General features: G+C 43.1%; 1 protein-coding gene across 1 annotated transcript in view; it reads right to left on the reverse strand.

Moving 5' to 3' along the window:
- Positions 1-1,295: 1,295 nt before the first annotated feature.
- Positions 1,296-25,124, reverse strand: part of PLA2R1 (phospholipase A2 receptor 1) — a 77,658-nt gene continuing 53,829 nt past the window's right edge. Inside the window, exons 22-30 of the mRNA XM_084811573.1 lie at positions 22,745-22,875; positions 20,959-21,103; positions 18,439-18,677; positions 15,641-15,809; positions 11,354-11,494; positions 8,365-8,481; positions 6,506-6,682; positions 4,080-4,112; positions 1,296-3,971 (exon numbers count right to left, since the gene is read on the reverse strand). Coding sequence (XP_084667699.1) covers positions 3,757-3,971; positions 4,080-4,112; positions 6,506-6,682; positions 8,365-8,481; positions 11,354-11,494; positions 15,641-15,809; positions 18,439-18,677; positions 20,959-21,103; positions 22,745-22,875 — 1,367 coding nt within the window. The 3' untranslated portion in view covers positions 1,296-3,756. The remainder of the gene's footprint in view (positions 3,972-4,079; positions 4,113-6,505; positions 6,683-8,364; positions 8,482-11,353; positions 11,495-15,640; positions 15,810-18,438; positions 18,678-20,958; positions 21,104-22,744; positions 22,876-25,124) is intronic.

The raw sequence follows: 25,124 nt of genomic DNA on the forward strand, positions 1-25,124 counted from the left end.
ACAGCAACAGTAAAATTTCTAGCCCTTTATCATCTATAGTTTTAGTTCTAGGTTAGTCTAAAAAGCATTGTGTATTTATTTTTGGAAATCGACACAGTTTTTCTGGCCTTAAATATTCAATAGTTGCTGTCACCAAACGATTACTGGATTCAAAAGCAGACTAGGTAAATATTGATTCCTATTGGTTCCTATTAACCAAGATCGATATGCCATCAATATACCAAGTATCCTTATTGAGAGGATGTTGCAAGCATTAGATTGCTAGGAGTTGGAAGTGACTAACATAAGCTTTATTTATGGCTGGTGAATGAAACATACATTTGGAACATCCAAAAGTAGCTTCTGATGTAGACTATCTGGGTGAATCACTCAGTAAAATTTTACAGCCTTATTTAATCTTTGTTCTAAGAAAAAAAAAGCTTTAAGAAAAATAAACCTTCTGAAGAAGCATTTTTAACAAAGTACATGAAGTTCTAAAGACAAGCACAATTGTCACTCCTTGCTATGTAGTCTTCCTCTGTTCTCCGCCCACACACCCCAGTATGTCGATGACTAATTATCTGTAATATGGTATGTGGCTAAAGTATCTACTGCAAAGGGCTGGCCAACACGCCGGATGTGGTCCATGAGGCCTCCTTTCCATGCCCCGGCCCCTGTGCAACAATTAGACTTGTTCTAAAAAGGCTTCCATTCAAGCACTATTTTAAAAGCCTACCTACCATGCTGGAGGGGGTATTTTTTTGGAGGGGGGGGTCTCAGTTGGGGAGGGAAAGATTAACCTTCTCCCTCCCTGCAAGTTGTGATCGTCTGAAAATCATCTAACATACAGCTATTAGTTTTGAAAATAGCCTCCCCCCACAGCCCCCAAGCCTAATTGCTCTGTGTGTGTGTGTGTGTGTGTGTGTGTGTGTAAGAGAAAGAGAGAGAGATCTTTGTGGAGATTACAGTTGGGGAGGGGAGGGTTAACCCTCCCCTCCCCACAGGCTGAGACCCTCCTCTACCCCCGAAAATCAGTAGATTCTTCTGGTTCAGTGGACTGAAAGGACTGGACATAATTCAAGGTATCTGCACTGCCATTCGGAGGGGCGTGGTGGGGGGAGCCCTGAAACCTTTCTATGAAAGGTCAATGCCAAAAGAGACAGTGCAGTCTGAAAAGGCATAATGCACAACTCCTTGTAGAATGCCCCAAACTGGTGGAGCTTCACCTCAATAAAATACACAATAAATATAAAATGAACAAACAAGATTGGAACTGAAAGCTTATAGAAGTGTAGAATAAGAAAGCAGTCTTTCTTGATAAGACTCTGCATATTATTTATTTTTAAACTTAAAACAATAGAGTCAAACAACTTGCATACAATATCGTTAGTGGTACAAGAATGATTTTAAAATCTACAAATAGAAGTAAAGGTGCTACTGTGTAAACCAGATGAAAGCAAGGTGAAGGGAAGATTAATGATAATGTGCAAGAGTAAATACCTAGCTTTACAATGAATTTTAAATTCTGCATGCAGAGAACCAGCAGCAGATGTTAAAAGATTTGTGCATGCATGAAATGCCATTGACATGGTTCACAGTTAGCGATCAACCATGAATTGTTTAACTCTAAGGCCATGCCCTTGTGTGGATGGCTAGGCCCACTGATCCTGGTGCATATGTGGCCTGCCCCACCGGCCCTGGTGCGTGTGGGGTCCCTACCACAGATGGCCGCCATGTAGCGCTTCCGGGGCCAAGCCCCGAAACAAGTGAAAACACTTGTTCCTGGAAGGGGCATGACCTGCTCCTTCCAGAAACAAGCGTTTCTGCTCGTTTGGGAGCTTGCCCCTACAAGAGCTACATCGTGGCCAACAGCAGTAGGGGCCATATACACGCCAGGGCTGGACACACACATACCAGGCCTGGTGGGCCTGGCCACCCTCGCAAGGGCACGACTGGATCCTGCCCATGGTTAGTTGGGGCCATGTGGGAGTGAGTGAGAATGCTGACTCCTGACTGCTTTCCGCCTGCGCTTTGTTTCCAGTTTACCCAGGAACGTTCCTGGATTGTGCTCCATAACACGAGAGCACAGAACTCTCGAGGGAGAAAACCCCCAGGATTTTAACCTACCAATAAACTATGGCTTAAAATTCTGGGCTCTTTCCCCCTCAACAACCCAGAATTCTGGGTTTGCATGTTATAGAGCACAACCTAGGAATGCTTGGATTGTTTTGTAATCCGAAAACAAAGTGAAACCAGTGAGCAGGCGGGAGGCAGTGTGCATGCTCATTCCCACACGGCCCCAACCACCCATGGGTGCTCGTTGAGTCCCAACTGGGCCACTGTGACTTTTTAATAATAGTTCTGACGCTAAATGATTTTGACTATAAACACAGAAGCATACACAACCTCATTTTACACTAACACACAGTTCATAAAAATAACATCTGCTTCTCTTAAAACCCTACATTATACTTTTCAGTGGATCTTAATTGATATTTTGTTTCTTATTGTTGGGTCCTGATGTTTTAGCACCGGCCAAATTGATTCCATATGTAATCAGTGTAATTCTGACATTCCTCTCCCCCTGCCAGATATAGTTGTCTAACAGCAAGGCAGAAGTAGCCAAACAACATGCCTGGCAGTGCAATCCTGTATGTGTCTAGTCAGAAGTAAATCCCATTGCGGTACATGGGTATTAGATTGCAGGCTTACAGCACAATCCTAAACATGTTTACTCAGAAGTAAGTTCTGCTGTGTTCGGTGGAGCTTATTCCTAGGCAAGTGTGAATGAGCTTGTAGACTTAGTAGCTTATTCAATTGTGGTTACAGCACTGATCTAATAAAATAAGTTGGATAAGAAGAACAGCTTGGTCTGCGAGGATTCCCTACTTCTTTTTTCCCCATCCTGTCTCTCTGATGCAAACTTTCTTGCCTAGAAGGCTTTACCACTAGGACTGAAACTGAAAGCACAAAACTTTATTTTCATGTGACAGTCTGCTGAAGTGTTTTTATTTACCATTTGGCTAGACCAATTATTCTTCTGAGTTGCAAAGATATGTCTGCCACATATCTTCCTTAACACAGGAACCAAGTGAGAAAGGATCTCTTTTAACCTCAGTGGTGGTATTGCGTGGGGTGGAGAAAGGAGAGTATTATACTACAAGACTCTTAACCCAATTCTATTCTTACAGTAATGGCTTTGAAGTTTCAGAATTAATCAGTTTTACCATTTCTGTTGCATCACAGGATACTAAGAACAATGAGCTGAGTTTGTCCTCTAAGAAATTTTTCTTTCTTTCTTGGCAGAAACTTCTTCACTTGTTTAAAAAAAGGGGGAGGGTTAGAAAACTGCTTTTGTATAGTCAGCCATCTTCCCTGAGACACCATTCTTAAAATGTAGCTTCCTAATGAAATCTTGTGCTTGATTTTGCTTCTTCCAGTAGATTCACTGGACAGTAAATACTGATAGTATCCAATCTGCTTCTAAACATATAATTGCTCCCAAACCTTTCAGTTCATGCATGGCAACAAACATAACATGGTGAGGCTACAGGATTATAAAACAAATTATGTTTGTTGCCATGCATTATTACAGGATTATTCCATTCTAAATCAACATTTGTTTTTGCTGTAAAATTGGATGAACGAAGCACATGATGAGCTGATCCTAAGATGTAATCAGTTCATGCAATTAAATAAATGGCTGAAGAGTTTTTATTTTAAAAATGAGAACAGGTGTATGAAATGAATTTGTTCTTGAGCCTTACTACTGCACTGTTAAAGGTCATTATCCCTCTCCAGATTAGAAATAAGGATGCTTTCTTCAATGGCAGAAACTTCAGAGTTCGATTCAAAACAGTCATTTCTGAACCACAGTGGTCTTCTAAAGAGATGACTGGGTCTGTGCAAGCACCACAAACAAGCAGATATAGCACTGGCAGCTATCACCAATGTTGATAATACCACCAGTAATACAATTCTTCGGGATGATACTAGAAAAGGGGAAAAAACAACAACCCTTGATAGTACCTTAAATAACACCACACATTTTAGCTTCAATTTATTTAATTAAAATATAGCAAACCTATTATGAAACATACCTTTCACTGGCTGTATTGTAATCTCATTATAATCTGAAAAAAGAATCCAGAATGAACAACTCTAAAATGATCGAGAACAGTTTGCAAGAATTTGTCTACCTATTGTAAATAATTGCTTAAATACAGAGAAGATGGTAACCAACAAGACATGTTCTACATTTACTAAATGTATCTTTTCAGAAGAACCAGACAGATTTGGCTAGGCAGGAATATCAATGCCTTAACTAAAAAATGGTCCAGTTTAAGGAGGTTTTGCAGTTAATGTCTCCTCTACTATCAATAAAAATGCTTTTGATTTGTATTCACCTTATTGTGCAGGGTTCTGTGTATATAAAATGTAACAATTGGCACTCCAGTCCTAAACACATTACTTGGAAGAGAAGTAATTCCTTCTGATTTCAGTAGAACTCATATTCAAGGAAGTATTTGAATGGGAATCTCACTAGAAATAGTAGTTTTCCTCCTTGGTCACATCATCAGATCACTTTACAGTATTCAATAACTTTTCAGTATTCAGTAAGGGAACAGATGACCCACCTTCCCCCGCCATTTCATCCATTCAGCCAGGTGAATGACAGAGCAATGAAAAGACTGCATCACCACACATTTTCAGGATCTCTCTAAGGAAGTTGTGAAGGAGTTACGTCCTAAGGAAATGGATTAGAGCCTCGAGATCGCCCTTGATTGCTTAATCGTACTTACGGAATTGGGCTTTAAGTGTGCCATTTCAATTGAGAGGGAATCTCTGTAAGTTCTAATGTGGGGATTCAAAGTCAAGCCTCACTGACTGCAATGGGAGTACTTCTGAGGAGACACTAATGGTTTTTTTGTGTGGGAAAGAGACCAAAACCAGCCCCTGTTTTAATGCAAAGGATCTCTATAAGGAAGCTGTGAAGGAGTTACATCCTAAGGCAATGGATCGGGAAAATGACACATGACAAGAAAGCACAAACTCATAAATACCATCCCCCTAGAACAGAGGCTGACAACCTAATGCCCTCCCAATGTTTTGGACTACCATTTGCATATTTTTTTTTTTTTATTTACTGAATTTCTTAATCGCCCATCTTAAGGAGGTGCTCCTTAAGATAGGCTGGGCCGGAACCATATAGGGTTTTAAAGGTCAAAACCAACACCTTGAATTTGGCCCAGAAAACAGCTGGTAACCAGTGCAACTCCTTCAGCACTGGAGTGATGTGATCACACCAGTGGCTGCCTTTAATCAGGTGAGCCGCCGCGTTCTGCACCAGCTGCGGCTTCCGAACCATCTTCAAGGGTAACCCCATGTAGAGCACATTACAGTAGTCTAGTCAGGAGGAGACCAGGGCATGCACTACCTATGGGAGCAGGTGGTCGGGAAGGTAGGGGTGCAGCCACGGTATCAGATGGAGTTGGTACAGCGCTGTCCGGCTCACAGCTGACACCTGAGCCTCCATGGACAGCTCGGAGTCTAAAATGACCCCTAGGCTGCAGACCTGGTCTTTCAAGGGTAGCCGTACCCCATTCAACACCAGGTCAACATCCCCCAACCTCCTCTTGTCTCCCACCAGAAGTACCTCGGTCTTGTCAGGGTTCAGCTTATTCCTTCCCATCCAGCCACTCACCATCTCCAGATATTAAGACAGGGATTCCACGGCTAATCCTGGTGAAGATTTGAATGAGAGGTAGAGCTGCGTGTCATCCGCATATTGCTGACACCGCACCCCAAACCTCCTGATGATAGCTGCCAGTGGCTTCACATAGATGTTAAATAGGATTGGGGGGGAGGATAGAACCCTGTGGCACCCCACAAGTGAGTGGCCATGGGTCCGAAACCTCCTCTCCCAGTGCTACCCTCTGGTACCTGCTGGAGAGGAAGGACCGGAAGCACTGTAATACAGTGTCTCCAATGCCCAACCCCTCCAGGCGGTCCAGGAGGACACTGTGGTCAACGGTATCAAAAGCTGCTGAGAGATCGAGGAGAACAAGGAAGGCGCATTCGCCCCTATCCAAGGGCGCCCCTATCCATATAATGTCCAACCACTGGCCATGCTGGCTGGGGTTTATGGGAATGGCAGTCCAAAACATCTGGTGGGTACCAGGTTGCCTACCCCTGCCCTAGAAAGTATATTAAAGTTTATTCCTTTTGAGGAGAATATGTTATAGAAAGAGATAGAGAGTTACCCTTAAACTGAAAATTTGCTTTCATTTTCTAAAAGAACAATAACAAAGTAGTAGGTTTTTTGCTATGAGTTTTCTACAAACAAAAGTCTGATTCTGGACTGCAAAATCTGCAATACTACTACTGGTGCTCCAAGGGAACCTCCCTGCTATGGGTTAAATATTTAAAGAGAAAGCAGTGATCAACATCACTGAGACCAATAACAAGGAAAAGTTTAAAAGTAATTAACTGGATATGATTACAGAAGGATAAGGAGGATTCATACCTATTTTGTTTTTACATACAAATCCTTTTCTTTCTTGGCAGGGTGATAATTGCCAGACTCCATCTATGGTCCTCAAAGCAATGCAGACATTTCCTTTCATCTGACCCGGTTCGGTTTCCTTAACGTCCCAGTTCGAATAATGAATGGGAGAGCCATCAAACCATACTACTGTATTATCTGTGGGCAAAAGTACGGAAATCACTATAGAGCCTGTTCAATCTAGAACGTATCAATAGGATCACACAATTCTAGTTGCCATTTGTCTCCCCGGCATTTGCTTATGTGTCAGCACTGAAAATCCATGTTGGATTTTCAGGAAACATCTATGAGCAGAATGCTAGATTTCGAATGGCACATGTTCATCAATGGAGTGGTCCTGGGGCAACAGTGGTGAGAGGACCATTCATCTAGCTCCAGTCACCTCCAAGCATGACCATGCATGATAACTGCAAGCTGTGTCCCTGCCACAGGGGGCAGGGCAGTTGTCTGTGGGTATTTTAGAGCGGTTCATGGAATATTTATGAAAATTACATTTGGGGGAGAATTTCTCCGCACTTTTCTTTTTTTCAATGTAAAATTGTATATCCTGTGTAAGCCACCCAGAGCCTTTGGGATACAGTGGGATATAAACTGAATAACAATGTTTTTAAGAACCTGATCCCCCCCATCGAGGGGAGGTAAAGGGAGAGTGTGTTGGTGTGCACGCGCATGTGTGTGTACATGAGAAAGAGACTGTGTGGGGAGTGGGTGTGTGTATGTGAAAGAGAGTGTGACTGTGTGTATGTGTGTGAGAGAGTGTGTAACTGCGTAGGGAGTATGTGACTGTGCGGGGAGTATGCGTCTGTGTGCAAGGGGGAGACAGTGAGTTGGGGCTGGGGAAGGCTGTTTGTCTGTGTGTACATTCGTGTGAGGGGCTTGAATCTTGTCCTCACCCTAGCAGGGTGTGCGCATGTGTGCACATGTATGAGCAGCCCCCAGCTGCCCACCCCACCCCTCATGTGGCCCTCAGGGCCATACAAGTTTCCCAACGCTGTGGTAGAGTGAGATTAGGGATTGATGGACCCATCTCCATCTGGGGCAGGGGGGAGCTCGATGATACGCTCCCCCCCCAGCTCACGCAGCCCAGACCTGCTTGGCAAGCTTCCCTGCTCGCCCCGCCCCTCTCCTTTGCGCCAAGGACTTCAGCAGTCAAGCCCTTGTGCTGAGTCCTCAGTGTGGCCAGCCCACAGCGCTCTCGCCCTGACCTCCTCAGGAGGAGGCCAGGGCAAGAGTGCTGGGGTGTGCTGAGGCCCTTTCTCCCCACTCCAGCTGTTAAGGAAGCCCTTGGCACCCGGCGGAGGGAGACGGGTCCCAACATGGCCAGCCCTCAGTGGTCTCAACCTGCCTCCTCTCGAGGAGGCCAGGGCGAGAGTGCTGGGGTACTACCAAGACCCTTCCTCCCCACGCTGGTTGTCAAGGGTTTCCTTGACAGCTGGCGGAGGTAGGACAGGTCCCGTCATGGACAGCCCCCAGCGCTCTCGCCCTGGCCTCCTCCAGGGCACTCAGCAGCTGGGTCCGTCAGCACCCCAGGGTCTGGGAGGCTGGGGGGGGGGTCCATCGGACTCCACCCCCTTTTCAGACTTCTGCACCATCCCTAAGTGAGATATATTATTGATTGCAACATATATGTTAACCAGTGGGCCAGCCAACTTGTCCTTAAAATGAAGTATACTGGGGTGGACAACTGCCATCAGCCCTAGCCAGCACAGCCAATGGTGAGGACCAATAAGAGTTGTCGGCCAAAACATCTGGAGAACCACAAGGTACATGCATATTCCCTTTAGGCTGGATGGACAGATGTGATAGATCAATTCACTTACTATCAGCAAGAAGCTGGATATTCAGCCAAATCATTTCAACCAAGGACCCAAAAGAAGTTAGCTCTTCCAGAAGAAAGGCATTTTCATCTTCATCTTTAATAGTCAAAAGATTAGAACCTGAAGATGAATACACACCAGATCTGTCATTGTTTGATTATGTATAGGCTGGTTATGGCTGGATGTGCGTGATCTCGTCTGATCTCGGAAGCTAAGCAGGGTCAGCCCTGGTTAGTTCTTGGATGGGAGACCGCCTGGGAATCAGGCTTCCTGCATTAAGCAGGGGTTGGACTTGGTGGTCTTGTAGGCCCCTTCCAACCCTGTGATTCTGTGATTCAGATTATAAGGTACATTTTATTCACGGTTTTATAGTTAGGTTTACTGATTTGCTTTAAGGGGGGAAAGTCTATCTGTCTCAACTCCACCTGAGCCCTACACATTGCTCTCGTATTCTATCTGTCCCACGCACCCACCCACCCACACCAGCCAATAGCCAAAGCTCTCTCAGTAGGTCACAAAGTAAAGTTAAGACCATAACATAACAAAACATAATGTAAAAACAGACACATAATAAAACCAACAGTAGAGGACAACTGTGCAGGGATCTAAAAACATATTTTTAAGATGGAAAGACTAAAAAGCCAAAGAGGATAAAAGGTTGTTCACCTGGTGCTGAAAAGACCACAATGTAGACACCAGCGAGCCTGCCTGGGAATGGCATTCCATAATCACTGAAAAGGCCCTCCCTCTAGTAGTCAACGAGAATATTATGCCAGTGCTTTGTCAATTACAAGGGTTCCCGGTTCAATTCAAAGTGCTAGTTTTTACTTCTAAAACTCTTCACAGCTTAGCCACAGGAAATCTAAAGGATTGCCTGTCTTCACATGTACCTAGCTGGACCCTAGATCGTCCACATCCCCTCTCCCAAGTTCCTCTGACAGGTGAGTTGCAGTGGGTTGTTACTGGGAAAATGCCCTTCAGTGGTGGAGCCTCAGCTCTGGAATGCTCTCCCCAGAAAGGCTTGTCCAGAGCCGACTTTAATGTCATTCCAACACCAGGCAAAGCCCTCTTCATTTCCCCAGGCCCTTTAACTTGTTTTAGCTTCAAAACTGATTTTAATTCTGCTGTGTGATTGATTTTACCCTGCTTTTCTACACCGTGTTGTTAATAGATAGCTGCTAGATTATTAACTGGGACTGGGCGTTATGATCATATCTTTTCTGTAGTTTGACAACTGCGCTTGCCTCCATCCAGTTTTCAGGCCCAATTCAAAGTGTTGTTTTTGACCTTTAATGTCCTCCATGGCTTAAGACCAAAGTATTTGGAGAACATCCTGTCTCCATGTGTACCTACCCACACGTTAACATCTTCAGTGGAGGGCTTCCTGAGGGTGCTTCCCCCATCTGAAGCAAAGCAGGTGGCTATGAGAAAGATGCTTCAGTCATGGCATCTCTGTTGTGGAATGCACCCCACATCAAAGTTTGCCTTGTGCCTACTTCATTGTCCTTTTGGCACCAGGCAAAACACTTTTTAGACGCATTTTTCATCCTGCTGACTGATTTGTGATGTTTTCATAACATTGTGGCTTTTAGATTACCTTTTTTGTATTTACCTTTTTATTGTTTTCTGTGAACTGCCCTGGCCATATATTGAATATATAACAGATAAATAAATTCCTCTATTTTACATATTTTAACTACTTTTGTATTTCTTGGCTATGCAAGCCGCCCTGATAATTCATTGAAGGGCAGTCTATAAATATCCAAAGAAATAAATCCTGAGTCAGACCCCATGATGTTGAGTATCATTACTCAGCATCACAGGCACATCCTTGGATCAATGAACAATGTCATATAAACCCTAGCTACATATTTATAGGGTTTAGATGAGCAAGGCTATAAGGAAATCTGAAGAGAAAGCATGCGTTTATATCTGTTCAAGAGAGTCAACGTGATGTAGCAGATAGCATGTTGGAGTAAGATAACAGATACCAGATTTCCACATTGGTCATGAAATGTACTATGTGACCCTGGGCTGGTCAATAACTCTCAGTCTAATTTTCCACACAGGGTTGTTGCGAGGATAAAATGTTGTGAGTTGGGGTGGGCGGAGAACTATGCTACCCTGAGATCCTTGGAATAAAGATGGAATAAAACAAATGGGGTAGGGAACCTGGTGCCCTCCATACGTTTTGGACTGGACCTCCCTTAATCCCTGACCACTGGCCATTCTGGCTGAGACCAACAGGACTTGTAGTCCAAAATATCTGGAGGGCACCAGGTTGCCTACTGCTATGTCTTGCTCAAGTATTGGAAATCCCGGTCTCAGACTACCAATTTTGACCTGCCACAGGGAAAGAGCCAGTAGTAACCCAAACAGGAGCTGTTATCAATTTCCATCCCTAGAGCTCAGAGCCTATCCAAATAACTCTAAAATTATTCCTGGAACATAATTCCTGGAGCAACATATCAGGGGAAACTGCAGAGTGCTGCCCCATCTGTTCTAACTTTGGTTTGTTGGGAAGGAGCACAGCAGTTTCCCAGCTAATGCTCTTGAAGCAAAATAAACACCTGTGCTGCACTGATCAAAGTGATAGTGCACACATTTTCCTTTAGGAAGACTATTTATGTACAGAAGAAAAGATGGAAGTGGAAGGAAGGGCAGCATCAGAGAGCAAAAAGGTAAGAGGAGGGGAAAAGCCTCAAACTGGTACCCAGAAACGATAATTTACTGTTACATGCAAATTTGCCAGTGCATTTTGATTTTTAAAAAAATCTTCAGGGTACTGTAAATTAACTACGTATATTAATGTGTGACATGCCCACAGTACCTGATATATATAGTTTTGTCTGTATTGCATCCATTACATTCAACATCAAAAATAGATCCATTTTTTTCTAATAACTAGTCTTAAATTTTGAAAAGAACATTGTTTAATTGGCAAAGTACGGCCTTAGCCAATTTTCCCACTGTGCAATTCTCAACCGTTTACCTTCCTTTTTGCAAAATTCAAATGCTTCATCAAAGTTCAAGTTCTCTAAAACTGTGGAAAAGCTGTAGCAGTTGCTTTCAAATTTTATCCAAGGGACTGTTTTTTCATCGCACGATCCTTTATATTCCATTGGTTTCCTCTCTGTAACAGAAGGAATAGTTTAGCAGTAACAAAAAACAAAGATCTCCAGCAAAGGAGATCTCCAGCAAAGGAGATCGTTACCTTGTCGTGGTGCTGGAGCTTGAGCACCTCAATGACGTCATGAGCTAAACCGTGAAGGGACACCCAAGACGGGAAGGTCATGGCAGAGAGGTCAGACTAAATACGATCCCTGGGGAAGGAAACAGCAACCCACCCCAGTATTCTTGCCATGGAAACTAAATGGATCAGTGCAACCAGAGATATGTCAGTATACCATCGGAAGATGGGACTCCCAGGTCAGAAGATGGTCGAAATGCTACTGGGGAGGAACAGAGGATAAGTTCAACTAGCCCCAGATGTGATGATGCAGCTAGCTCAAAGCCGAAAGGACAGCTAGCAGCCGATGGTGCTGGTGGTGAACGACGAATCCGATGTTCTAAAGATCAACCCACCAGAGGAGCCTGGAACGTAAGATCTATGAGCCAGGGCAAATTGGATGTGGTTATTGGGGAGATGTCAAGATTAAATAGAGACATTTGGGGTGTCAGTGAACTGAAATGGACTGGAATGGGCCACTTCACATCAAATGACCACCAGATCTACTACTGTGGACAAGAGGACCACAGAAGAAATGGAGTAGCCTTCATAATTAATAATAAAGTGGCTAAAGCAGCGCTTGGATACAATCCAAAAAATGACAGAATGATCTCAATTCGAATTCAGGGTAAGCCATTTAACATCACAGTGATCCAAATATATACCCCAACCACAGATGCTGAAGACGCAGAAGTAGATCAGTTGTATGAGGATCTGCAGCACCTACTGGATAGTACGCCAAACAAAGATGTTGTTTTCATTACAGGAGACTGGAATGCTAAGGTGGGTAGTCAAACGACACCTGGAATTACAGGCAAGCATCGTCTGGGAGAACAAAATGAAGCAGGACATAGGCTGATAGAATTTTGCCAAGACAACTCCCTGTGCATAACAAACACTCTCTTCCAACAACCTAAGAGACGACTTTATACATGGACTTCACCAGACGGTCGACACCGAAATCAGACTGACTACATCCTTTGTAGCCAAAGGTGGCAGACATCTATGCAGTCAGTAAAAACAAGACCTGGAGCTGATTGTAGTTCAGATCACGAACTTCTTATTGCACAATTTAGAATCAGACTAAAGAGAATAGGGAAGACCCACAGAGCAGTTAGATATGAGCTCACTAATATTCCTCATGAATATGCAGTGGAGGTGAAGAATAGATTTAAGGGACTAGATTTAGTAGATAGGGTCCCGGAAGAACTACGGACAGAAGATCGCAACATTGTTCAGGAGGCGGCAACAAAAAACGTCCCAAAGAAAAAACCAAGAAAGCAAGGTGGCTGTCTGCTGAGACACTGGAAGCAGCCCAAGAAAGAAGGAAAGCCAAAGGCAACAGTGATAGGGGGAGATATGTCCAATTAAATGCAAAATTCTAGAGGTTAGCCAGAAGAGATCAGGAATTATTTTTAAACAAGCAATGCACGGAAGAAGATAATAGAATAGGAAGGACAAGAGACCTCTTCCAGAAAATTAGAAACATTGGAGGTAAATTCCAGGCAAAAATGGGTATGATCAAAAACAAAGATGGCAAGGACCTAACAGAAGCAGAAGAGATCAAGAAAGCTGGCAAGAATATACGGAAGATCTGTATAGGAAGATCTGTATAATAATATCGGGGATAGATTTGACGGTGTGGTCAGTGAGCTAGAGCCAGACATCCTGAAGAGTGAGGTTGAATAGGCCTTAAGAAGCATTGCTAATAACAAGGCAGCAGGAGGTGACGGTATCCCAGCTGAACTGTTTAAAATCTTGCAAGATGATGCTGTCAAGGTGATGCATGCCATATGCTAGCAAATTTGGAAAACATAAGAATGGCCAACAGATTGGAAAAAATCAACTTATATCCCCATACCAAAAAAGGGAAGCACCAAAGAATGTTCAAACTATCAAACAGTGGCACTTATTTCACATGCCAGTAAAGTAATGCTCAAGATCTTGCAAGGTAGACTCCAGCAATTCATGGAACGAGAACTGCCAGATGTACAAGCTGGGTTTAGAAAACGCAGAGGAACTAGAGACCAAATTGCTAATATCCGCTGGATAATGGAGAAAGCCAGGGAGTTTCAGAAAAACATCTATTTCTGTTTTATGGACTATTCTAAAGCCTTTGACTGTGTGGATCATCACAAATTGTGGCAAGTTCTTGGTGGGATGGGGATACCAAGTCATCTTATCTGCCTCCTGAGGAATCTGTATAACGGCCAAGTAGCAACGGTAAGAACAGACCACGGAACAACAGACTGGTTTAAGATTGGGAAAGGAGTACGGCAGGGTTGTATACTCTCACCCTACCTATTCAACCTGTATGCAGAACACATCATGCAGCGTGCTGGGCTTGATGAATCCAAGGCTGGAGTTAAAATCGCTGGAAGAAACATTAACAATCTCCGATATGCAGATGATACCACTTTGATGGCTGAAAGCGAGGAGGAGCTGAGGAACCCTATCACAAAGGTGAAAGAAGAAAGTGCAAAAGCTGGGTTGCAGTTAAACCTCAAAAACCCCAAGATTATGGCAACCAGCTTGATTGATAACTGGCAAATAGAGGGAGAAAACGTGGAGGCAGTGACAGACTTTGTCTTTCTAGGTGCAAAGATTACTGCAGACGCTGACTGCAGCCAGGAAATCAAAAGACGTTTACTTCTTGGGAGGACAGCAATGACAAATCTTGATAAAATAGTGAAGAGCAGAGACATCACACTGACAACAAAGGTCCGCATAGTTCAAGCAATGGTATTCCCCATAGTAACCTATGGCTGTGAGAGCTGGACCATAAAGAAGGCTGAGCGAAGGAAGATAGATGCTTTTGAACTGTGGTGCTGGAGGAAAATTCTGAGAGTGCCTTGGACTGCAAGAAGATCAAACCAGTACATACTCCAGGAAATCAAGCCAGACTGCTCACTTGAGGGAATGATATTAAAGGCAAAACTGAAGTCCTTTGGCCACATAATGAGAAGACAGGATACCCTGGAGAAGATGCTGATGCTAGGGAAAGTGGAAGGCAAAAGGAAGAGGGGCCGACCAAGGGCAAGATGGATGGATGATATTCTGGAGGTGATGGACTCGACCTTGGGGGAGCTGGGGGTGGCGACAGCCGACAGGAAGCTCTGGCGTGGGCTGGTCCATGAAGTCACGAAGAGTCGAAAGTGACTGACTGAATAAACAACAACAACAACAACAAAAAACAACAAAAACCCAAACCCAGAATTTATACTCTAGCAGTTCCACAAATGTTACATTAGTTTATTGAGACAAGTTCATCATATGCATGTCAATCCCATGTTCGTAGAAAAGAACTTTGTGTGTCCTATTTCATGGACAGATTAACAAAATCTGGGAGGAGATGGGGCAATTCTCATTAAACTAATGCTTTACTTTCTTATGTAACCTCCCCCAAGAACCTTATAGCATGCTGGGGTTCCACATCAGAACACTTGCTATTCTTCACTGCACCACTTTCTTTTTACTTGTTCATCTCCAGGCCAAAAAACAGTCAGTGCTACTAAGCAAACTACTTGCACGTAACATAAGAACATAACAAGAGCCACACTGGATCAGACCAAGGGTCCATCTAGTCTAGCATACTGTTCACACCGTGGCCAATCAGCTGCCTGTGGGAAATCTACAAGTAGGACATGAGTGCAATAGCACCCTCCCGCTCATGTTCCCCATCAACTGGTATACAGAGGGATGGTGCCTCTGATACTGGAGGTAATGTATAGTCATCATGACTAGTAGCATTATCCTCTATTAATTTGTCTAATGCCCTTTTAAAGTTATCTTATTTGGTGGCCAACACTACATCATTTGCATTTGGAGAATACTGCTTCACATTTGTCTTTGGGGATAGTTGTCTTCTTTCCTTAGGCAAACATGTTATTACAAATTTGGAGTATTTGCAACATAGGTGAAATATATCATAACATGGAGTGTTTAGACAAGGCATTTTCATCTTTTCAACTGCTTTTAAAAAGACACTCAAAGGTCAGAATGGACTATTTGCTAGGAGGGTGTCAGTGTTTACACTAACACCTGATTTACCGGGTGAGATGTAGCAAACTGCTCCATTCAAAAGTGTCTCACAGCCAGTACTTCTCCAGCGTCCATTAATATCAACGTAAACACAATTTCCTGAAGTTTGCGATTCCTCATCTCTCCAGAATGTAAGAAAAGGCTTGGTACCATCAGACCACTCAAAGTTAAGACCATTCTATCAAAAGAAGTGTTTGATTAGCAATTGCAGTTCATTAAGTAATGTTTTATTTGCGATTGTTAACCTTTCTTACAGAGATCCACATACATCCTCTCTCTTCCATGGCTGGATCCTAAATCAATAGTGATGAAATCCCCCTTAAGTTATTGTCCTTAACCCTTTAATACTTACAGAAAATAAGTCACATCACTATTAGGAACATAGGAAGATGCCTTACATCAAATCAACCATTGGTCCATCTAGCTGAGTAGCAGCTACTCAGCTAGGTTTCAGACAGGAGTCTTATCCAGCCCTCACTAGAAATGCCAGGGATAGAACCTGAGACCTTTTGCATGCAAAGCATGTGGCCTACCAGTGAGCTACAGCCCTATGAAATGCTTTTAGAGGTAACAATCAATTTTAAGGGCTCATCTGCATGGAATTCTGAAGGACGTCAGGCAAGTATTCACACTTTTTCAATCCGTATGTGCCTTCAGCTTATATTGGTCATTTGTCTGTCCACTTCCTCAGATAGGCTGATAAGGGTCTTCTTGGTGTTCCAGCAGTGGCCAAGGCACAGCTGGGACATGGAAGAAGCCTTCTCTATGGCTGCATCTAGATTATGGAATTCACTGCCTCAGGGAGTCTGCACGGACCTGTCTTTTCTTGCCTTCCACCATCCAGCCAAGACATTTCCATTCTGGCTGACAGTTAACCTGCCAAGTTGAGGACTTTTAGTGGTTTTGCTCCCTGTTTTTTCAAATGGTTTTTATCTGCTGTATGTGTTTCTGTTTTATTTATGTTTTTGTTGCTGTTTAACTATACTGTTGATTTTTTAATGCTATTTTTAGTGTTAAAATACTGTAAGCTGCCCTAAGTGCTGCAATTGCAGTGGAAGGGCAGGATACAAACTCTTCTAAGTAAAAAAAAAAATGGAAGCTGTAAAATCTGTATGACTCAGGGGCACAAAATCAGAGCAGCATCCTTATGTTATGGAAGGTACCCACATTTTCCAAGAACACTTCCTACACTTATTTAGAGCTGGGCTACATGTTACATCCACCACAGGGATGCTGCCCAAAATGATATCCCTGTGAAACATTGTCCTCGTCCTTGCTGTAATATCTCAGAGCAGTCACCCTGTAACAGAGCACCGTATGTTGGGTCTCCCTGGCCCTGCTCCATGACACAGGCTGGTAGTGGTGGACAAACTCACAAAATAATGTCACCCAAGAATGCAGGAAGTGCTGAATCAAGAGCAAGAGATCATGACTGAAGAGTTAAGCAGGGCCGCCAACAAGATCTTTTCAGCCTGGTAGTCAGCTCCCACCTTTTTGCGTATCGAAACCCTGACCCTGTGACAGCCCTTCTGAAATCTGGGCTCCCTGATTTGGTTCAACTGTACCTCCTTGTCTGTGCCCATCTTCAAGGTAACTGAAAAGGCAGCTCTTCCCTCATACGTTTTCTGCACATAGCAGAGATCCAAGCATCACAGTGTAAAGCTCCAATACAGCTTGGTTTAAGAACACTTGGAACTGTTTGATCTACATTTCTGGATGTTATTGGACATCCTTTCCCCCTCTCCTGCAATGTCAGCATATAGAATTCTCACAGCCAAACATTCCATCCGATGTCCAGTTTCGCTTGCTCTGTGCTAGAATACCATCCTCTGCTGAGGTAAACTTTGTGTCCCAGGTTTTGACTGCTAGGTGCAAAAACTTCCTGTTTTCAGGCTTGTCTAGTAATCAGTGTGCCTTGGGATACATGGGTACCAAATGTCAGCTTTCCAGGTGGCCTGGAATACTTTAAGCATTTGGGGAATGCACCTTGTGCCCACCCATCGCTAGGGAGAAGCCTTTTCTGATGCATGCCTAATACAACTTCCTAGGTGTCCAAGAAGTGCCTTTGCCATTTGGGAGAATACTTTTGAGTCCCCAAATCTGAGGGTGAGGCATAGAAATGTCCCATTTCAGATTTTTCTGGTGATCTGGGTATGTCTTGGCTTAAACATGTACCACATTTCATTGTTCTAGCTCATGAGAAATGCTCTAACTTCAGTAGCCTTGTAAGTAAGTGAGGCCTGAGGATATAGATATAGGGTTGGATCCAGTAAAGGCCTCCCACGGACGGAAGAGCTACTTCCATGAGCAGCAGGCTTTTTAACCTGCAGAGCATTTCCACTGCCTGAATGGGGGAGGAGGTGATCTCTGTCAGTTCCTCCATCCCCCTGCAGTTCCCGATGTCCCCTGAAAACCTTCTCTGGAGAGCAGAGAGAGAGGAATGGGGTGGGGGGTGGCATTGGGGACTGCAGAGGGAGAGGAATATTGGCAAACATTGCCTTCTTCCACCCTTTCTGACAGCGGGAGTGTTCTGAGCAGAACTCAGCTTGGAGATGTTCCCACGGCTGGAATAAAAACTTTGGATCCAACCCATAATTTTGTATTCCTACTAGCTGTGTGACATTGCTATATTGCTTGGATTTACTTCTACATTCTGCCCTCCTCTGTCTTGACATTCATTTTAATGGCTTGAATTCAGAAAGGGTTCAACTCAGACCGACTGTACATCTCCACTTGAGTTCTTGGTAGGTTGTATTGAAGCGCACTTACTAAATCATACCAAATAGACAAATATTTTAAATACCTACATCTGAAGTGAACAATCCAATCCAGTGAGCATAGCCCAGTCGATTTATAATTACAGTGAGGAAGGCTTGGTGATAGTGGTCTGCAATGCTGACCAATTCGGCCCCTTTTTTCTTACAGGTTTTTAAAGCCATGTACCAAGTCATATTGCCACTGATTAATGTATATGTCCTGTTTGCATATTCTAAAATATCTGGTACCGGGAACATCACCGAAGGGTCTATTACACGTCTGGATGTATCTGTGGCAAGAAGAAAATTTTAGAAAAAATCGAAAGTCACTTGAAAAATCATTTAAAAATATGTCCAGTTTAGCATATACTGTTCAGAAATTAGAACTTCTCAAACAGAGTACAGCCATTTCTGAAAGCAATATAAGTGGGAACTGCTACATTAGTCTATTAAAAGCAGGAAAAAACACAGGTTGAGGGATATTGCTGTAAAGTAAAGCTATTACCACTACTGGTTTGAAGTTCAGCCAAATAAAGAACTAAATGGGAATGGTAAAGGCCTATTGTTATTATTATTGTTATTACTACTATACTTTGCATTGATTCAGCATTAGGATCTGGAAAACCTTGAAAACAGTACAGATAGCATCTGTTCAAACATTAAACTTCTAATTCTGTTCTTGGAAAGTGGCAACGCTATTCCTGTGCATTTAGTGCTAAAAAAACCCATCCAGAAGTACACAGGCTTTCCTTTTATTCTAATGGCACAAATGCCATCAGGCTGCAAGAGGCTCCATTTTTGCCCCTCCCTTTAAGTGCCCTTATGTGGCATTGCTGATCAATGGCTGCATACATAGATTTCGACCAGAACCGGACTGTAGCACAAAGAAGTCAGTTATTGCAGGGGTGGAGAACCTGTGGCCCTCTAGATCTTTTTTGATTCCAGCTCCCATCTTCCCCAGCTAGCATGGCCAAGTCGGGGTGATGGGAGCTGTAGTCCAACATCTGGAGGGCCACATGTTCCCCACCCCTGACTTATGCTCTTGCACTGACAGTAGCATTCTTAAGCACTCTATACACTCCAGCTCCAGAATAGCACATCACAGACCAGGCTGTATATACTCTTGAGAACCTGGGTCCAAAAGATAATCTTATGCTTTATTTTTAGAGTTAGCTTTAGTCTAGGTTGCCAGCTACTGTACAAAGAACAATGAGAAAGAAAAAGCTCGTATGACAAAGCTTGAGGCAGTCTCAGGAGATGGAAAGCACGAGAAGCTTAATCACCAGCCTTAGCTGGTAGAGCTCCTAGTAGAAGTGAGGTAAGTCACGTTTCATTTCAAAGGAAGAGACCTGAGAGATACATGAATGTAGGCCATGTTTGCCTTGCAATACTAGTTGCAATTGTTATTTGTTAAATGACCTAAATTGCTTTACTAAGATTAACTCACAGCAACTTATGACTCAGATGGTATCTCGAAACAGAATTTGCTTGTCTTTTCTTTACAATAAAACATTGCGAACACAGCAGAAAAAACTAAGGTAAAAAAGGCATATGAGGAAAAAGAAGAGGATCTAGTTTTGGTAGACCTATTAACCCCCATTTGTTTAAATCAAGCCCTGTGCATCCAACCTTGGCTGTAAGCTACAGATCAGCACCTGGAGGCCCCAGGGCTAAATATGTTCCCTTGAAAAGTAGCTCTACCCCAGTAGACAATATAGAGCAGAGCGGAGTAGTGGAAAGAGGCTATGGCAAAGAGACTGGCTAGCAGTTTACTTTGTAGGATGGGTGGAGCCCCAGTCCATCCTCTTCCATCCTCCTCCTTCCTCAATTACTAACTAACTGGGGCTATAAGCACTATAGGTGGAGAACATGTTAATTATGTGTTCTGTGCAACGCTGGGCACACCATTGGTGCAAATAAACCAATGAACATGCCTACACATGACTTTGAAATGCTTTCTTCATTCCATTCTTTCATGGAAAAGGAATGGAATATAACTGTTTACAAAAACATGTTTCACGCCTTATGGAATATTTCTTCAAATGCTGCTTGGAATGTTTAGGAAAGTACCTCTGACAATAGTTCATCCATTCCCTCTTATCTCTGCAGTACTCTTCAACAGAAGCTTGTATTTATATAGTTTACAAAAATAATCTCCATGTGATTTTGCTGACATATATTGCACCAGGAGCGGGGATTAGAACTTTAGATTCAAATGTGCCCATTATGTTTCTCCTGAGGGGGTGTGGGGTTACAGTTTGCCAGGCGCTCTAGGAAGGCTTCGGTGTGCATGTGGGATTTCCCCATGAACAGGACCTATTTAATTTGCTCCATATGTAAGGAAGGATTCTGTGCATTCAATATGTAGTGCATGTGAAGCCTTCCAAGATGAAAATGAAGAGCCTGGTCAAGTGGAGCTCCTTTTGTGCACTGGAACCCTGCAGTTTTGGGTCTAGGAAAGTTTGCTGAATGGGTCATTTACATACATGGGTTCATACAGCACTGATACATCAGAAAGATAAGGCATGTGTATATGTTTATATATGTGGAGGAAAGCAAAACGTTCTTTACCTTGAGCCTTCTGGCAGATAAACCCATAACTTTTTCCACAGTTTTCTAGGTACCATCTTCCCATTAAACTGAAACTAGGATTATTTAATATCAAAGTACACAGTGGAGCTTTTTCTTTTATGTCAGCACTGTAATTATGGTGATTCTGAAATTAATATATTATAGTGGAAATCACTATGAGAAGCAATATACAGATTCTTTTAAAGCCATTATTAATAACAATAGTCATCAGATAAAATATATAAAAAAATAAATAGGACTTGCAACAAAATGTTGCAGTGTGGAGTGCTCCATTCCATTCCTACTCCCTCCAGGTTTTCTGTTTCACCCCACAACAGTCAGTATTCTGTGGTCACTAAGCATGCTCAGTCCTCATTGGGCAGTTGGGTTTTTTTTCCTCCTTAGGGTTTCCTTTTTGTAATCTTTTGTATGTCTGCAAACCTCAGGATTTCTCTGAGTGGCCTGATACCGCCCTCAGTGAGGTGGGGTGGAAAATTTTCCAAGGCTTTATTTTTCCATTTCGTAAGTTCATTAGAAACAATGAATGGATGCCAATTGCTAATACAAAGTTGTAGTTAATGCTTTTCAGGTGGTTATCCCTAGTATATGAAAGAATATATAGATGTCACTGAAATACATATATGTCACTCAGTGTGAAAGTCATGACAGTGAAACTAGGGGTGCCCCAACAGTCTCAGTGGAAGAGAGCTGAACTCTGTTGAAACAGATGAGTAGCTGTCAACATATCATGCACAGTGCTTTGAGTTGCTAAAATTAATTAGCATAGCCTTCTTCCCCACTCTGGTGTCCTCCAGATGTGTTTGACTACAACTCCCAGCATCCCCAGCGAGCCATGCTGACTGGAAACTGCTGGGAGTTGCAGTCCAATGTATCTGGATGCCATCAGGTTGGGGAGAAGTGAAGAGGGAAGAAGCATGGACATAAAATACATTTCTGAAATGTGTAGAGCACAATAAATTTTCCTTTTTCAACCACCGGAGCCTGCCTCCCCCTTCTTTGTTTCTGAATTAGTGTGTCAGCAGTTTTCAGTAACTTTTTTGTCTTTGTTACATTTAAAAAATGTAAGGAAGTACATGCTATTGTATTTAAATGTTTACAAATATTCCACTAAAAAATCTACACAATGTAACATTTAAATCACATTAAGTGTGCTTTAATTTTTTTCTTCAAGTATTTCAAGTCAAATACTTGGACATAAAATTATTAGGACAAAAACATTAACATGAGATACTTTTTTAGCTTTGTGTTTGCTAAAGACAAGTAAAATAAACATGCCAATTTAGAACACCCTCTAATGATTTTCCAATGCACACTGAAAATTTTCCAATGCAAATGATCCTATGCAAATCACCATAATTCAAAATTCAATTCAAAATTTTCAAGAAAACCCACATCCCTTCTCCCTTTTGTGCATTGGTGGTACTGTTTTGGCTACATAAGGAACAGCCTTGAACATCAAATACAGAGGAAAGAGAAGATGCTGGCCTTTTGGGCAGAGCAGCAGATATTCCAGTATTTAAATATAGAATTAAAAAGTTTAATGAAAAGATGTTTTCAAAATGACTCGAAGGCTGGAGGGCTCACACTCCACACTGCGCAAATTATCGGGGAAAGACAGAGGGCTGTTCATGAAATTCAGAAGCCGCACCCCTGACTCCCCCAATTATAAGACAAACAATGCTCCCCACAGCAAAAAGAGCCAATGTCTAAAACAAAACAAAAACCAGACAAACAAGACTCGTCATAAAACTACTTAAAGACTTGCCTGCATCACTTCTCCTGGAAACCAGTTGGAATATTCCACTCCCTGTCCATTAACCCATTTCTCATCATCATTACTCTGCAGACCAATCCACACATTAGACTTGTGACCAAACAAGTTCATTGTGATGAAAGCTAGAAAAGTAAACCACAATTCAGAAATAAATCATGTGTGTGTGTGTGTGTGTGTGTGTGTGTATAAACAATTCAAGAATTCAATAGCGTTTGTTAACTCATGAAAAACACAAAAACAAAACAAAAAAGTGATACAGAAGTGAAAACTGAAAGGCTGCTTGATGCAGTCATTTAGAAATCCCACTATGGCCTGTCTGCCAGTGTTTTGGCTGGGAAATTCTGTCTTCTCTTCCCGCACTCACTCTCTGGGGTCATCCACCTCTTCTCCATGCTACAACAGAGGCTCACATCCTCATCTATGCATGTTTGTTCATATGCTAAGATCTACTGAATTAACTGGACATGACTCATATATAACTTTTCCTAGAATTGTGACCACTCACCTCCTGCTTTCTTTGGAAAGAAAAAGAAAAGCTGCTTTTGTGTCTTCCACTCCACTTTGGTCCTCTGCTTGACAACTATCTTTGCAAACTCATTTGCTCTGGCAACAACCCAAATGACAAATGGCTTCCTTGTGAAGCCTAACTGCAACTGCTGAGGACCCGCTGGACTGATGGGAGAAGGGCACAGCAGTGGCTTCTCCTCCTTTTCCCTCCCAGACAGAGTGTGAGCAGGGTGAAGATTGTGATTCTATACATAGTTACATGGGAGTAACTCACTGGGGTTTGCTTCCCTGGAGTGGGCAACTTGTGGCCCTCCAGATGTTTTGGCCTACAACTCTCATCAGCCCTAGCCAGTATGGCCAATGCTGAGAGATGATGGGAGTTGTAGGCCAAAGCATCTGGAAGACCACAAGTTGCCCACCCTGATGTAACACCGCATAGACTCTGTATCTCTCTCTCGTGCACTCTGGGATCCTTCTTTCAGGCTCAAGAATGCTCTGTTTGTGTGGACACTTCACCTTGGTTGAAAACCATGGGATTCAGATCTGGCACAGTACCTAGCAAGCAGTGGATTGGTTGTCACAGAATTTTGAAAATGCGTTAATTCTTACCTGGTGTATTTTCCACTCTAAGGTCATTCAACATCAGGTTAGGACCTCCGTGCTGAGAATGGAAAGCAAGGCTAAAGCCCTTTCCTGTGGGAGGTGGGAACTGCCCTTGGTCCCTAAATTGACAAAGGCCACAGTAGGTCACATGGCCATGTTTTAGCCATCTGAAGAAGTCTGATGTGCAGGACAATTTATTTGCTCAGATGAAGCTGGCTCTCGCAAATATGGATGATGCGTACTTAGAATCTTTGCAGGGGTCTATTTCAGCTCTGCAGTCATTCTGGGCTGACAGCATCTTGTCAGAACTCATGGCAGGACAGCTTTTGATGTAAGAGAATTAGACTACAACTCCCACAATCCCTGGCCACTGGTATTGATATTTGAGCATGATGAGAGTTGTAGTCCAAAACATCTAGAGGGCATCACGTTGGTGAAGGCTGAGCTATGGGATGGTCAACCTTAGGCAATTTCAGGTCAGTCATTATGTCTTTGGGTAAAGAATAAAACCTTTTGAAGGTAAATGGGGCAAGATTTAGATATGAACTGCTCCCCCAACTCTTTTCTGACCATGGCCTCAAAAATGCAGGGAAAGGAACAAAAGTGCCAATGGAGTGAGGAGGTGGGAAGGTAAAGTCTACTCCTGTGGGCTTGGAAGGTTTGGAGAACAGTGCTGGGACATGACCGTGGGGAAGATATGCTCAGTTGGGGCATGTCTGCAGCCTATCTAGCAACTTTTGGACATGTTCTGGTGGAAAAGAAAAATGACCTATAGTTGCTTAGGGCTGTGCTTCATCTGTTCCTCTATTTCCTTTCTAGTCTGTCTGAAGCCCCAGAGCCCACATGTGATATAGCGTGGGTCTCCCAGGGACATATAGGGGAGCTCATGTGGGAACTGCAAGAGGCTAGTGTATTCAGCATGCTGTCCTCCAAAATGCTAGGCTGTGAGCCATGGCCTATTTCTTTGTGGCCTGCTTATTTCCTTGGCTCCTGACTGAACCTAAGGGTGAGAGGTCTGCCACTCTGTGTAATATTAGTGGAAGAATCTGAAAAGGTGATCACGTAAGACACATACCCCCAGATCTTTTATTCCTATCTGGCTCAGTGAGAGTTGAAGGAGTTAAGTGCCTCCTGCTTGTCTTTCTGCTTTGATGTTGTTTGAAACTTATCTGCAATGCTCTTGAAGATTTACAGATAAAATCAACAGAAACCCCATTGTCCAAGGCAGGAAGCCAAGTGAGTAAGGAAGGTCCCACCACCT

The sequence above is a fragment of the Heloderma suspectum genome, chromosome 1 (genome assembly GCF_057233095.1).
Source record: "Heloderma suspectum isolate Gila_16-S chromosome 1, 16-S_ref, whole genome shotgun sequence".
In the NCBI taxonomy this organism is placed as follows: domain Eukaryota; kingdom Metazoa; phylum Chordata; class Lepidosauria; order Squamata; family Helodermatidae; genus Heloderma; species Heloderma suspectum.